The following is a 12170-nucleotide window of genomic DNA, read 5'->3' as shown; positions in this document are numbered from 1 at the left end:
GGGGAGCGCGGCGTGTCGCGGCGAGCCTTGACGGCCTGCTTTACGCTGCCTTGCTTCCTGCCCCTCCTCTCTTTCAAGCCTGCAGCCTGCCAAAGCCATCAAGCCCATCGACCGTACGTCCGTTCACCGGATCTGCTCGGGACAGGTTGTGCTGAATCTCGGCACTGCTGTGAAAGAGTTGGTGGAAAACAGCCTGGATGCTGGAGCTACCAACATCGGTAACCCTCTTTTCGTCATCATTTTTTAAAATTTCGTAGACATCCAAAGTATTTCTTCCTCAAAACAGAGTGCAGATATAGCAAATCTGCAAATATTTGAGCCAAGCGCCTTTGCAGTGGTCTTATACCTCCGATAAATAAAGAACTCTCATTCCCAGGATCCAGCTGGGCTGCTACAAGCATGCAGTTTTTGTCTGTGTTATTTTAGTTGTAGCCCTTTTTGCCACTAAATAAGGTGCATGGCCTGTGTAGTGGTAGTGATTATGCTCAGGTAGCCGGTAGCATCAGCGTAGCAGGTGGTTAAGGCAGGGTTGCAGTTTCTAGAGCTGTTGTAATTGTGAAAATTGGTCAGGCAAAAGTGCAATGAGAGTGAACTATCTGCAAGTACAGACTGGTTTGCGTTAGATTGCCCTAACTTTAGACAGCTCTGAGGATTTTTCTTCTTGTTCAAGCTTGACATGGAAAACCACTACCTGGTAAAGTTACTTCAGGTACAAAATTAATAGTGAATATTGTGTATGAGCCTATGGAATTAAAAGACTTTATTACTCAATTTTGTAGATATAAAACTTAAAGATCATGGAATGGAACTGATAGAGGTTTCAGATAATGGAGGTGGAGTGGAAGAGGAAAACTTTGAAGGCTTGAGTAAGTTGAATCTTTTCCATCATTTATATTTGGATGTTTTGAAAGCGTATTTTCAGTGACAAAGGTACTTGAAAAAAAGGGTGAAAAAACAAGCAAAATTTCTGAAGTTAAGTAATTTTTAATAGATGCTTGGTTTTTACATAATGCATGCATGACCTGTGAAACTTTGGCAAATCTAGACCAAGCTTCTGCAGGGCTATTGTGGTTTTAGTTCTTGTAGCTCAGAAGTAGTCTTTGATTTGATTCCATATTTAAGTGAGACAAAGAAATAGAAATAATTGTTGAAGAGAAAGTCCCATGTTCATTTAGATTCGTTCATGTTTAGTCATCAGTCACTGTCAAAGGAGTCAAGCTTTGTGAAAGTGGCTGCTCTTGAGAGGTGAATTATAAGCTTGAGTATCTGCTGAAAGGGAACTGATGTTGCATGCCTGACTGCCAAGACTTTCCATTTTCCTCGTTCTAAGTCATACAAAATGGAAGCAGAAACAGTAGTATTTGAGAAATATAACTATGCATTGCATCAGAAATACTGACTGTGTAGACTGAGTCCTCCTCTGCTATGGTCATGGTGGAATAGGCTTATTATGCCTGTCCACTGTCTGCTATGCACAGCACAGCACTGCAGTTGTTTTCTTGCAGGGCAAAATCTGTGTCAGGTACATCAGCAGCAGAGACAAGTACTGTCTACTGCTCCAAGGCGTCTTGCAGCGCATGTACCAGTAATGCTGTCTGCATTTGGCATGTAAGTGTGGAATAACGGGTGTATCTGGGGATTTTAAAGAGATCTTACTTATCTGATGGGGGCAGGGAAGCATGAAGTATTTGTTTTGTCTCTAATAAGTATTTAAAATACAATTAATAATACATACTTTTTTTGCTTCGTGATATGTGTGCAAAATCTACTTGCTTAGACCAGTGCCACTTTGAAGTGAAACGTATATTTTAAATATCTTCTTCCAGCTCTGAAACATTATACATCAAAGATACAAGACTTTTCAGATCTAGTACATGTTGAAACATTTGGGTTTCGAGGTGAAGCTCTGAGTTCACTGTGTGCATTAAGGTATTTATGTTAAATTTTTTATTAGTAGAAAGTTACTATATGCACAAAAATAACTGAAGCCAACTGCTCGGTTGACCATTATTAATGAAATGAGCTTTAGAAACATCCAGTTCCTTAATGTTAGTTCAATTTTGAGGTTGCATGATATCCTGAGTCCTTTCCAGCTAAAATTATCCTAAGATTCTAAGCCTGTGTAATTATTGTATGGTTATAAGCACCTGACTGGTCCTTTCATGTAGGAAATTTAGCCTTACTTAAATATGTATATCTTTGCAGGGCGGAACTGTGAACTTGGAGGAGCATTTGATCCTCTGATGTAAAGCACTAAGATATTATAGTGCTGTGTTTGCTAGGCTGTAACTCACTAAAATTGTATTTAAGCTCCTCCCAGACAAACTGTGCATATGAAATAGAACCATGTACAAACACTGTGCTGCGCATTAACAATGTAATGCTGTTATGTATTAGCATGAGGAGCGTAGTGGCTAACAAAACCAGACTTTAACATTGCATTTTCTAGAAGAAGAATGAAAGGAATGCAAATAAAAATGTTTGCCCCATAGTCAGGAAAATGTTATGCTGCTCTTCAGGCATGTTTTTAGATGCTTGCGGTGAAGAGTTAGTTTTCCTTAAATGAACAACGTTGATGTAGTTTCTGTGAATGATTAGGTCATGAGGAACGGATAAGAAAATGCAGTGCTCAGGGAGTAATTCTGTTGCTTCTTTCCCTCCCTCAGTGATGTTACCATTTTTACCTGTCATAAGTCTGCAAAGGTTGGGACTCGTTTGGTGTTTGATCACAATGGTAAAATTACTCAGAAAACACCTTTTCCACGACAACAAGGAACGACTGTTAGCATACAGCAGTTATTTTATACTTTGCCAGTGCGGCATAAGGAATTTCAAAGAAACATTAAAAAGGTAGGTTAGATCGGAAGTTATTAATTCAAAGGAATGTCATACCCTGGAACTGTATTCACTGCTGAATGATACTCAGTTCTCTGTAGAATACATTGTGTCAGATTATTTCTTGCCTGTCTTTTATTTTCATCACATAAGAAAAAGGTCTTCCGGTACTCTTTCCTCTTCTGTTTTGCAGTGATTGATTTTAAAGTACATTCTCAAGCTTTCAGAATTCGAAATGATCACTTTTGTGTATTTTAAAATCAGAGACTGGTGTGTTATGACTAAATATAATCAATCTTGTGAAGATGCTGTTTGTTTTTAAAGCCACTATTTTCCACATATTTTTAAATTTAGTTCTTAAAGATTTTTAAAAATATTAATCCCACCCCTTTTTTCTGTTGCCTGCAAATAGTGAATGTTTTAGTTATAGATTTTTGTTTTTAAAAAGAGACATCTCATGTAACTGTGAACTTTCTTTTTTCTTTAATAGGAATATGCAAAAATGGTACAAGTGTTGCAGGCATACTGTATTGTTTCAAAGGGAGTGCGGATTAACTGCACTAATCAAGTTGGCCAAGGGAAAAAAAGCTCCGTGGTATCAACTACTGGCAGTCCTAGTTTAAAGGAAAACATCGGAGCAGTATTTGGGCAAAAACAGGTACGACTTTTATTACTGAAAAGAGAGATGATATAGCTGTATAGAGAGATTTTTAATATATATTAAATAGAGGGAATATAGGAAACCTTTAAAAACTCTAAGGGGGTGGAGCATGTCTTGACTTGTAGCACACCCTGCAGGTTGAAAAAGGAGAAACAGTACCACCTCCACGGTTCCCTTGAAGTTTCTAAATCTGCTGAGAGATATTTTGGTGGAAGAGAAATGATTTAGGAGAAGGGGTTACTGCCTAATACCTCTCTGAAGCCACTTTTATGAGCTGTTGTGCCAGTAAGCCTCTCAAAAGTCTGTGCTTTTGGAAAACAGTGTGGGCACCGAGGTCTGTATGTCACAAGAACAGGCAATTAAAAAAAACACCTGGAAAGATATGATGTGAGAATCTAAACTGGGGCACACAAAACTGAGGTGTTTCTAGCATTTGCAACCTCTTCTTGTGAAACTAAGTTTTATTAGTGTCCTGGTTAACCTTTAGATGTGATTGTACTCAGCCCCTGCTGAGCTGTGGACTGTGATACTTTCTGAATAGTAGTTATCAAAATAATTGTAACCCTCTAGAAGAAAGCAAAGAGGAAAAAAAACATAAAACCATCCTTCCACAAACCACGTACTACATCTGTCAGGAATATTGAACAGTTGATAGCTGTTGGTTTTTTGGTAAGCGTTTCCTTCCCTTGCAGAGCCCATGTAGAGACTGCAAAGCCTGTTCGTGCTGTGGCTGAAAGATGAGATGAGAGATGTGACTTTGTCCCGCCAACAAGCACAGCTGAAAATTCAGTGTTATCAGAACAGAATATTTAGCTTATACTGTACTTACATAATACCAAATACTTACATGTGAAATCAGTGGAAGGTGCTCTAATGACAGAAGAATAAGTGATATGACTGGGAAAATATTTATAATAAATATATGTGTACTTAGGCAGCTTGTGATTCAAATAACATGACTTTTCTAATAGTTTTATTGTTCTTTCAAAGGAAACTTCTGTTATTTTTGCCTTTTGTCTTTGCATTAAACTTGATTAGGTCATATGTATATAGCTGAAGAGTCCAATTTGTGTCAGTCCTATTTGTGTCATTTGTTCTAGCAATGCACATTTTTAAGTAAGGTCTGTGAAATATCTAAGGGAGAAATAGTGATATCAAAGAGTGAGAACAGTTCATTAAGGCATTGCTTGTGTTTCTCAGTAAGCAGTGCTGTTGCCTTCTAGTGCGTTTAGGTATTTTAAGTATTTGAGTTGGTCAGCTAACCTGAAAAAAATGCCACCATTTTACACTAATTGCCAGCATTTATATACTAAGCATCACCATTTTAGCCTAATAAATATTAATAAAATACAAGGGGAAAAAAATCTGTACAGGTTTAGTGGTTCACTTTCTTTTTTTCCAGTTGCAGAGCCTCGTTCCTTTTGTTCAGCTACCTCCTAGTGAAGCTGTCTGTGAGGAATATGGACTCAGCGCTGCTGACATGGCACAAAATCTTTACAGGTAATTAGAAAAGTACAAACCACTGTTGCCAGTGGCATTTTACCATAACACAAGAGAAAAAAAAAAAAGAAAAAAGTTTGGTGGCTCATAGTATTAAAAATAACTAAGAACGGCAGGATTAAGAATTCAGGACTGTGATGTTGCTAGTCAGATGAGTGAGAAGGGCAAAACTACTATTTCTTGTGTCCTAATTAGTTGTATATTCTTCTGCTGAATGTCACCTTTGTCTGTGCTCTGGTTGGACGGATGAATTGTGTCCGTTGTTTTACCTGTATTTCTTCAGTAGCGTTACTGAGAAATGGTATGAGATGAATGTGAGTCAGTTTGTGTAAGTAAACTGCCATTTGCCTAGGTGATCCTGCTCTGGCAGGGGGGTTGGACTTGGATGATCTTTCGAGGTCCCTTCCAACCCCTGACATTCTGTGATTCTATGATTTACTTTCTTAAAGTGTACTTTTTTAATCTCTCACTATATATGAGATTAGCAAATAAATGAGTCAATATCTGACCAATGACAGTTTGCAAATGACCTCTCTTCTGCTTTCAGAGCAGGAAAATGACCAATGTCACTTCTTTTGAAATCAGAGCAAGCTGTTTTTTCAATTGTCTGATGTGTTTTTGGAGCTGAACATCTAGCCTTTGGAATTGAGAGAGGACATACATACATGTATTTACTGATGCTCTATAGCAGTGTTTCCTTTAGCCCCTTACAAAATGCTCTTCCATTAAGTAGGTTCAGAGTCAGAAAAATTTCTTTTGCTTTGCTCCTCCATTTTGCTTTACTGTATATTATTATTATTCCTCAACAGTATTACAGGCTTCATTTCTCGTTGTGATCATGGTATCGGAAGGAGTACAACAGACAGACAGTTCTTCTTTATCAACCAACGTCCATGTGATCCAGCAAAGGTGAGAGTTTTATTTTTCTAACATCACCAGTGCTAATTTGTTCAATATTGTCTGGGAACTACTGGATTAGTCGCTGATATGTATCTTTGTGGCTTGATGCTGCAAGTTCCTGTGTCTCAAGTTTTTGTCTTCTTTGTGTCTATTTGTGTGAACAAAGCTCAGTCACACAAGATACGATTTAGAACGTTAATTGCTCTGAAGGGTTTAAATAATACATACTGGTAGGAATAGCACTGATGTTTGTCTTTCGCCTTCTCTGCAGGTTGTCAAGCTTGTAAATGAAGTTTATCACTTTTACAATAAACACCAGTATCCATTTGTTGTCCTTAACATCTGTGTAGATTCTGGTAAGTTATGAGTAGTTTTCTGTAACTTCAGTAAAGGCTATAACTTCATGAAAGAAGAAATTGTATTTATTTAAACAACATTGCAACTTTTATCTGTACAACTTCCTGCACTGTGGTGATTTTTTGACCTACAGTTGGTGACGGAGAGATAGGGTCTAGCTGTGCCTCCACTTGATTTCCCTCCTGCTTTTTCTGTACTTCAAAGTAATTTATCTCTAGTCATGAGGAAAAGGCAATTTTGTGGGCAGCTTTTTTTAGTGAATCTTAACTGTGGCTTTGGTTTTAATCCTGCAAAATAGAAGTGGAAGGTGAAAGGACGGAAAACTTTGATCTACAGGTGAACTTTTTGCTTATTTTTCATTAATAATGCTGTTGTTTTTCTTTTTTCTTTAGAGTGTGTTGACATCAATGTAACTCCAGACAAAAGACAAATTTTACTTCAGGAGGAAAAGCTTTTATTAGCAATTTTAAAAACGTCTCTGATGGACATGTTTGGTAGTGATGTTAACAAACTGAATGTCAATCAGAAACTTCTGGACGTTGCAGGTAGTCAACTTCATGGGGAAAAATTAAGACAAAATTAATTGATAACACTTGAAAAAGATTTATCCCAAGGTATTGGAAGAGATCTGTGTTTCCTTTATTTAAATGTCCTTGAGAAAAAATGGCTAAGGTCTCGTAAATTATGAAATGGAGTACAAGTTTATTGGATTTTGAACTTTCTTTTAGGATAACTACAAAATTTCTTCATGACTCTATAATCTTTCAAAACTGCTTTTCTGTGTTAACACCACCTCATCATCCTCATTTTTTCAAGAGAACCCCTTTTAATTTTCTTTTTCACTGATATATAGAATCAGTTGTAGCCTGATTCTGTTATTTAAATTAATCTTTAGTAAAATACCTGTCAGACTGATCGTTTGCACTGTTGAAGCCCTCTGTCTACAAGGCACATATACAAGGATCTATTGTGCCAGCTTCTTAAAAGCTTGGCAGCAGACTTTTATAGTGACCATTAAAGTGTAAGAGCAATTCACTCTTCATTGCCACGCAGTCATTAAACTCATTTGATAATATAAATAAATGTGCTGATTGGACTGATGCTGTTCCATTTTAAAAAGGGATTACAAATCCGTTCTCACAAAGTACGATTAAGTTTCTTAAAGATGTAGCTGCTTGTCTGTCAGATATTAATGCATTTCAACTCCATACTCAGTCATTGTATGAAGCTTAAGGGCTTCTTTGAGTAGTTTGCTATTTTTCTATCTGTCTTCTCATTCCCTTTTCTAAAACACATAATTTAATTCATGTTTTCAGCTAAGTTAGAATTTTGAAATATTCTTTTTTTCTGGTTTTATTAGGCAACTTGAAGAGGACACTTCCTGAAGAGACTGAAAAGCCTCAGGTAGAAATGCCACCTGACTCTGAGACTGAAAATCCAAATGGAGAAAGAAAAAGAATAATGACTCTTGCCAAATTAAGGGAGTCCTTCTCTCTCCATCAAACTACAGAGGGTGATTTTCAAAGCCCTAAAAAGGTAAAAAAGCAGCACAGCTCCCCTAGACAAACGTCACTTGATAGCAGTTGGAGTACTATAAAGACTCAGAAAGCTGCCTTCACTAAGGTGCCTGAGAGTTGTCATAAGATGGACTCAAAGACATCAACTCCAAGCAGATATTTGAGAAAAATAGAGGATAACGCGGATTCTGGATTCTGTAGCACTTCTGAGTCAGATGCTGGATGTAATACACCAGAAGCTGGAAGCTGCTTCAATAGTGAAACTATAATTAATCCTCCTGAAGAAGAATTCTGTAGCTCAGAAAAACAACTTCAAAGTGAGTGTCCCACAACTGTTGGAAGTATTGAGAAATCATTGGAATGTGATATTCAGGTCCTGGGCGCTGAACATAAGTTAAATCAAGTGAATGACCGGACTATTCAAAATAATTTATCTAAAGAAGCCAACAGTTCTTCCCCAGGAGTAAAATGTTTTAAAAGCAGAAGCTTTAAAAGTGAAGCAGATGACTTTAAGGCAGGTGAATGTCCTGAAGTGAAGAATACTAGGAATTATATGCCAAGTGTTGATGTATTGGTAGAAGTTAAGAAGAAAACCGTGCCACTTGAGTTCTCTATGAAGGTTTTAGCAGAAAAGGTAAAAAAGGTAATACAGCAACAACGGAAAAGTACAGAAACACAAAATTACAGAAGATTTAAAGCAAAAATTAGTCCTGGAGAAAATAAAGTAGCAGAAGATGAATTAAGAAAAGAGATCAGGTATTTTCACCTTCTTAACGTATTGTATTCATCAATTAAGGAAAATAGTTCAGAAAAAATACAAAGACCTGTGTTAGGAGGTGGGCAGGAGGCTTACATCTACCTCTAAGTTTTGGATATCTCTTTCTTACACTGTTAAAATGTCCATTTGACAGAAGTTATTTTACCTGACTTCCAAGCTGTATGAACTAAGTGCAAATGATGCAAATGAAATGTGACAAAAATACGCTAAAAAAGCCACAAACATCATAGATTTGGTTCAGACTTGTAATTTGCAGTGTAGTTGAAGAAACACCAAATTTCCTGACAGATAAGATTCTGAAGACTCCGTAACTTGTATTTCTCCCTCCTGTGGCTGTACTTAACATGGGAGAATCCTGAGGGAGTCCCGACTAGTGATGGGTTGTGTTCTGCCAGAAATGGCCTCATCAGGCAGCGGCACACTGCAGATAATTGCCCTTTTTGACATTCATACACTGCTTGAATGAGATTTTTTTTAATATAAAGTGTGTTTTGCAGAGAAGAAAAAGATGTTTTTTACAACCTAACTGATGAGATGTAATTTGTAATCTGTTTGTTTTCTGTATACAGTAAAGAAATGTTTGCAAAAATGGAAATCATTGGCCAGTTCAATTTAGGGTTTATAATAGCAAAGTTGAATTCTGATCTTTTCATAATTGACCAGCATGCTACTGATGAGAAGTACAACTTTGAGATGTTACAACAACATACTGTTCTTCAGGGTCAGAAGCTGATAGTGTAAGTATTTTCAGTGTTTTAACAATAATAATTTTTAATTCAATGTTTCAGAAGGATAGCTATGATTATGTAGCATTTCATACATCCAAAACACTTAAGACAAAAGTTGTTTTTATATTCTGTGTTTTAAAGAGTCAGTCTTCACTTAAGAAATAAATTCCACAGCTAGAGCTGTAGCTATGCAGAAAGTCAGTGGTCAAACAGATTTCACAGTGGGCTGCTTATGTGGCCACCCACGGTTTTTTGCTTTTTAACAAAGCAAAGTGAAATGTTTTAATAGAGCTCTGTATCAGTGTCTCTAGATTGCTTCTGAAACCTACCTTAAGCGGTGTGCACTATGTACCTATGCAATACCTTAGTTTTCTGTCTCTTTCAGGCCTCAAAATCTCAATTTAACAGCTGTAAATGAAACTGTATTGATTGAAAACCTGGAAATATTCAGGAAAAATGGGTTTGATTTTGTCATAAATGAAAATGGTGAGTTTGGCTTAGAAATACTGGAAGTAAAAAAGTTCAATGGTTTCATCTCATTTATTATTTAAAAAACCTTTTTTGGTCGTTATCAGAAGCTTGATAATAAGATGCATTATAGAGTAGGGTTTCTTTGGTTTTTAAGACTTGAGATTCTGTGGTCTCTTTGCACTATTCAGAATACAGTTATTGACCTCACTGGCTTTTTATAGAAGTTTCTGAAGACTTTGGAGTTACTGTTTGACTATGTGGCTGGATGTGTGTTTTCTGGATGTGCTTTGTAAAAATCATTTTGTATTATTGGTACACTTGCAGGTCCCAGCAGCATTAGGTGCAGGCAAATGATAAATCTAGTAACTTTAAATTAATAGATACCATTGGTAAATAATCTTCTTTGCTTTTCTTCATGGCTTGAGCACTGACTTGCAGTGTACTTTTGATCAAACTGTGTAAGCTCCTTATTGTTTCCTTTACACAGCAAGCATTATGCAAGTGCTCTATGTTACCACTTTTGGATTTGGGAAATCGCTACAGACTTTCTTCCATAGTCTTCGTTCCAGAACCTCCAAATTTTGCATAAAACTCTATTAATTATCAGTCTCTTACCAACAAAAATCTGTGATTATTTTATAGTCACATAACCTCAAAATAACTTCATAAACTATGTGTTCCTTGAAATTGAAGGGTTTTCAGAAATTTCATATATCTGCTTTTAAGTTTACAAGCAATTTTTTGTTAATGTTTAAAAGGATATCTATCATAGTTACTGCTATGGTTCGTTAATAACATACATGAAAAGAGTAAATTTAAACCTTTGCATATATGCAGGTCACACCATATTAATGTATGAAAGTAGTTTCTCAGATTTTCTCTCAAGAAGAGGTAATTTTCCTGTAGTGCTCTATTTATTTGGTTTTTGTAATTAATTACTGCAAATCTTTCAGCTCCTGTAACTCAAAGAGTTAAACTAATATCATTGCCAACAAGCAAAAACTGGACCTTTGGTCCACAAGACATAGACGAATTGATCTTCATGTTAAGTGATTGCCCTGGAGTCATGTGTAGGCCCTCCAGGGTCAGACAGATGTTTGCTTCTCGAGCTTGCAGAAAGTCTGTAAGTACAGCACGTGATGCTTGTTTTCAAATAAATACCATATTTTCTGTTGTGTTGTAGGTGGCTGTATCTATCTGTATTGCAAGGGAGGTTTATTTACTGTTGAGTGTCAACAGCTAATATCCTTTTTTTTCCCTTGTGTTTTTGTCTAGTGTAACTTGGGAAAATTTCCCAGTAGTTCTTTACTTTGTTTCAAACTAACACACTTACAAACATACTTTGTTGTATTTTGTCCTCTGTTCATCTTGTAAGTCTTCCGGCTTTCAATACCTTGCACAGTATTTATTTGCTCTAGCAGCAGCAGTACTGTGATCTGTGTCAGTTGTCAATATGAAGAAAGAAGATATTAATTGTTGGGGTCTTTTTGCCTCTGCTTGCAGGTGATGATTGGAACTGCCCTGAATGTGCAGGAAATGAGAAAACTGATCACCCATATGGGTGAGATCGAGCATCCCTGGAACTGCCCCCACGGAAGGCCCACAATGAGACACATAGTCAGTTTAGACCTGATTTCACCAGAATAAGTCAGTTTCTGGTTATTAATGTTTTTGATTTTAATTCTTGGCAATGTTTTGAGCTTTTATCATGACTCTTGAGTAAAACCATTTTAGCCAGTCTTCAAATTTGAAGACGTTAACACTTTAAGGCATTCAGCAGCATTTCATTGTTGTTTCTGTCAAGTCAACAATAGCGATGTACTGGAATCCATGTGTAAACAACAGTTTTTATTGCAATTTACTGTATGTATTACTTATTTTTGCAATCAAGACATTTAAAAAATAAATATGTTTATATATAAAGATCAAGAGTAGGTGAACCTCATTTGTAACAAATACACAGATTCTTAGGTGGAATGTGAATTGAAATCTCTAGCACTGCCATAAAAAACCCCACTCACTCCTCATGTTTATACACCCTGTATATGATAATTTAAAAAAAATGTATATGGTATACAAATGAAAATATTTTTTTAACTTTATACTAAAGCTGAGTTTCATTGGATGATTACTTCAAGCATTAATGTTGCCTTTAATTATTAACTTGGTGGTATCTGTGTTAAAGGTATGAACAGGATCACTCGTCTGGCAGATGTACTGTCAGTTAGCGTTGTTCCCTCCGCAGGCTGAGCTCCCTGCTCTGAGTATGAAGGGAGAAAGGCTGTCTCAGCCAGCGCTGCCGTCAGGTCAGTCCGAATTCTATCTTAGTGGAATCACAATAGTTAGAAAATTGCCTTTTTCAGTTGGAAATCTATTAAATACCTAAGCTTTCCCACTTCTGTAGGACCAAGGCTGGGCCTAGA

General features: G+C 36.7%; 1 protein-coding gene across 1 annotated transcript; it reads left to right on the top strand.

Moving 5' to 3' along the window:
* Positions 1–78: 78 nt before the first annotated feature.
* Positions 79–11670, top strand: LOC104267948 (mismatch repair endonuclease PMS2-like; the record flags this gene model as incomplete). Its single annotated transcript, XM_009877372.1, is given in 18 exon segments — positions 79–218; positions 780–866; positions 1827–1929; positions 2667–2854; positions 3326–3343; positions 3346–3372; positions 3375–3493; positions 4899–4996; positions 5806–5905; positions 6168–6252; positions 6646–6798; positions 7614–8526; positions 9118–9140; positions 9143–9186; positions 9188–9285; positions 9662–9762; positions 10701–10870; positions 11251–11670. Coding segments are annotated over 18 exon segments (2611 nt in total), but the record flags the coding sequence as incomplete, so codon positions are not given.
* Between the last annotated feature and the right edge of the window lie 500 nt (positions 11671–12170).

Source organism: Apaloderma vittatum, unplaced genomic scaffold, assembly GCF_000703405.1.
Source record: "Apaloderma vittatum isolate BGI_N311 unplaced genomic scaffold, ASM70340v1 scaffold32559, whole genome shotgun sequence".
Classification (NCBI taxonomy): Eukaryota; Metazoa; Chordata; class Aves; order Trogoniformes; family Trogonidae; genus Apaloderma; species Apaloderma vittatum.
This window is presented reverse-complemented; position numbering and strand designations above follow the sequence as displayed.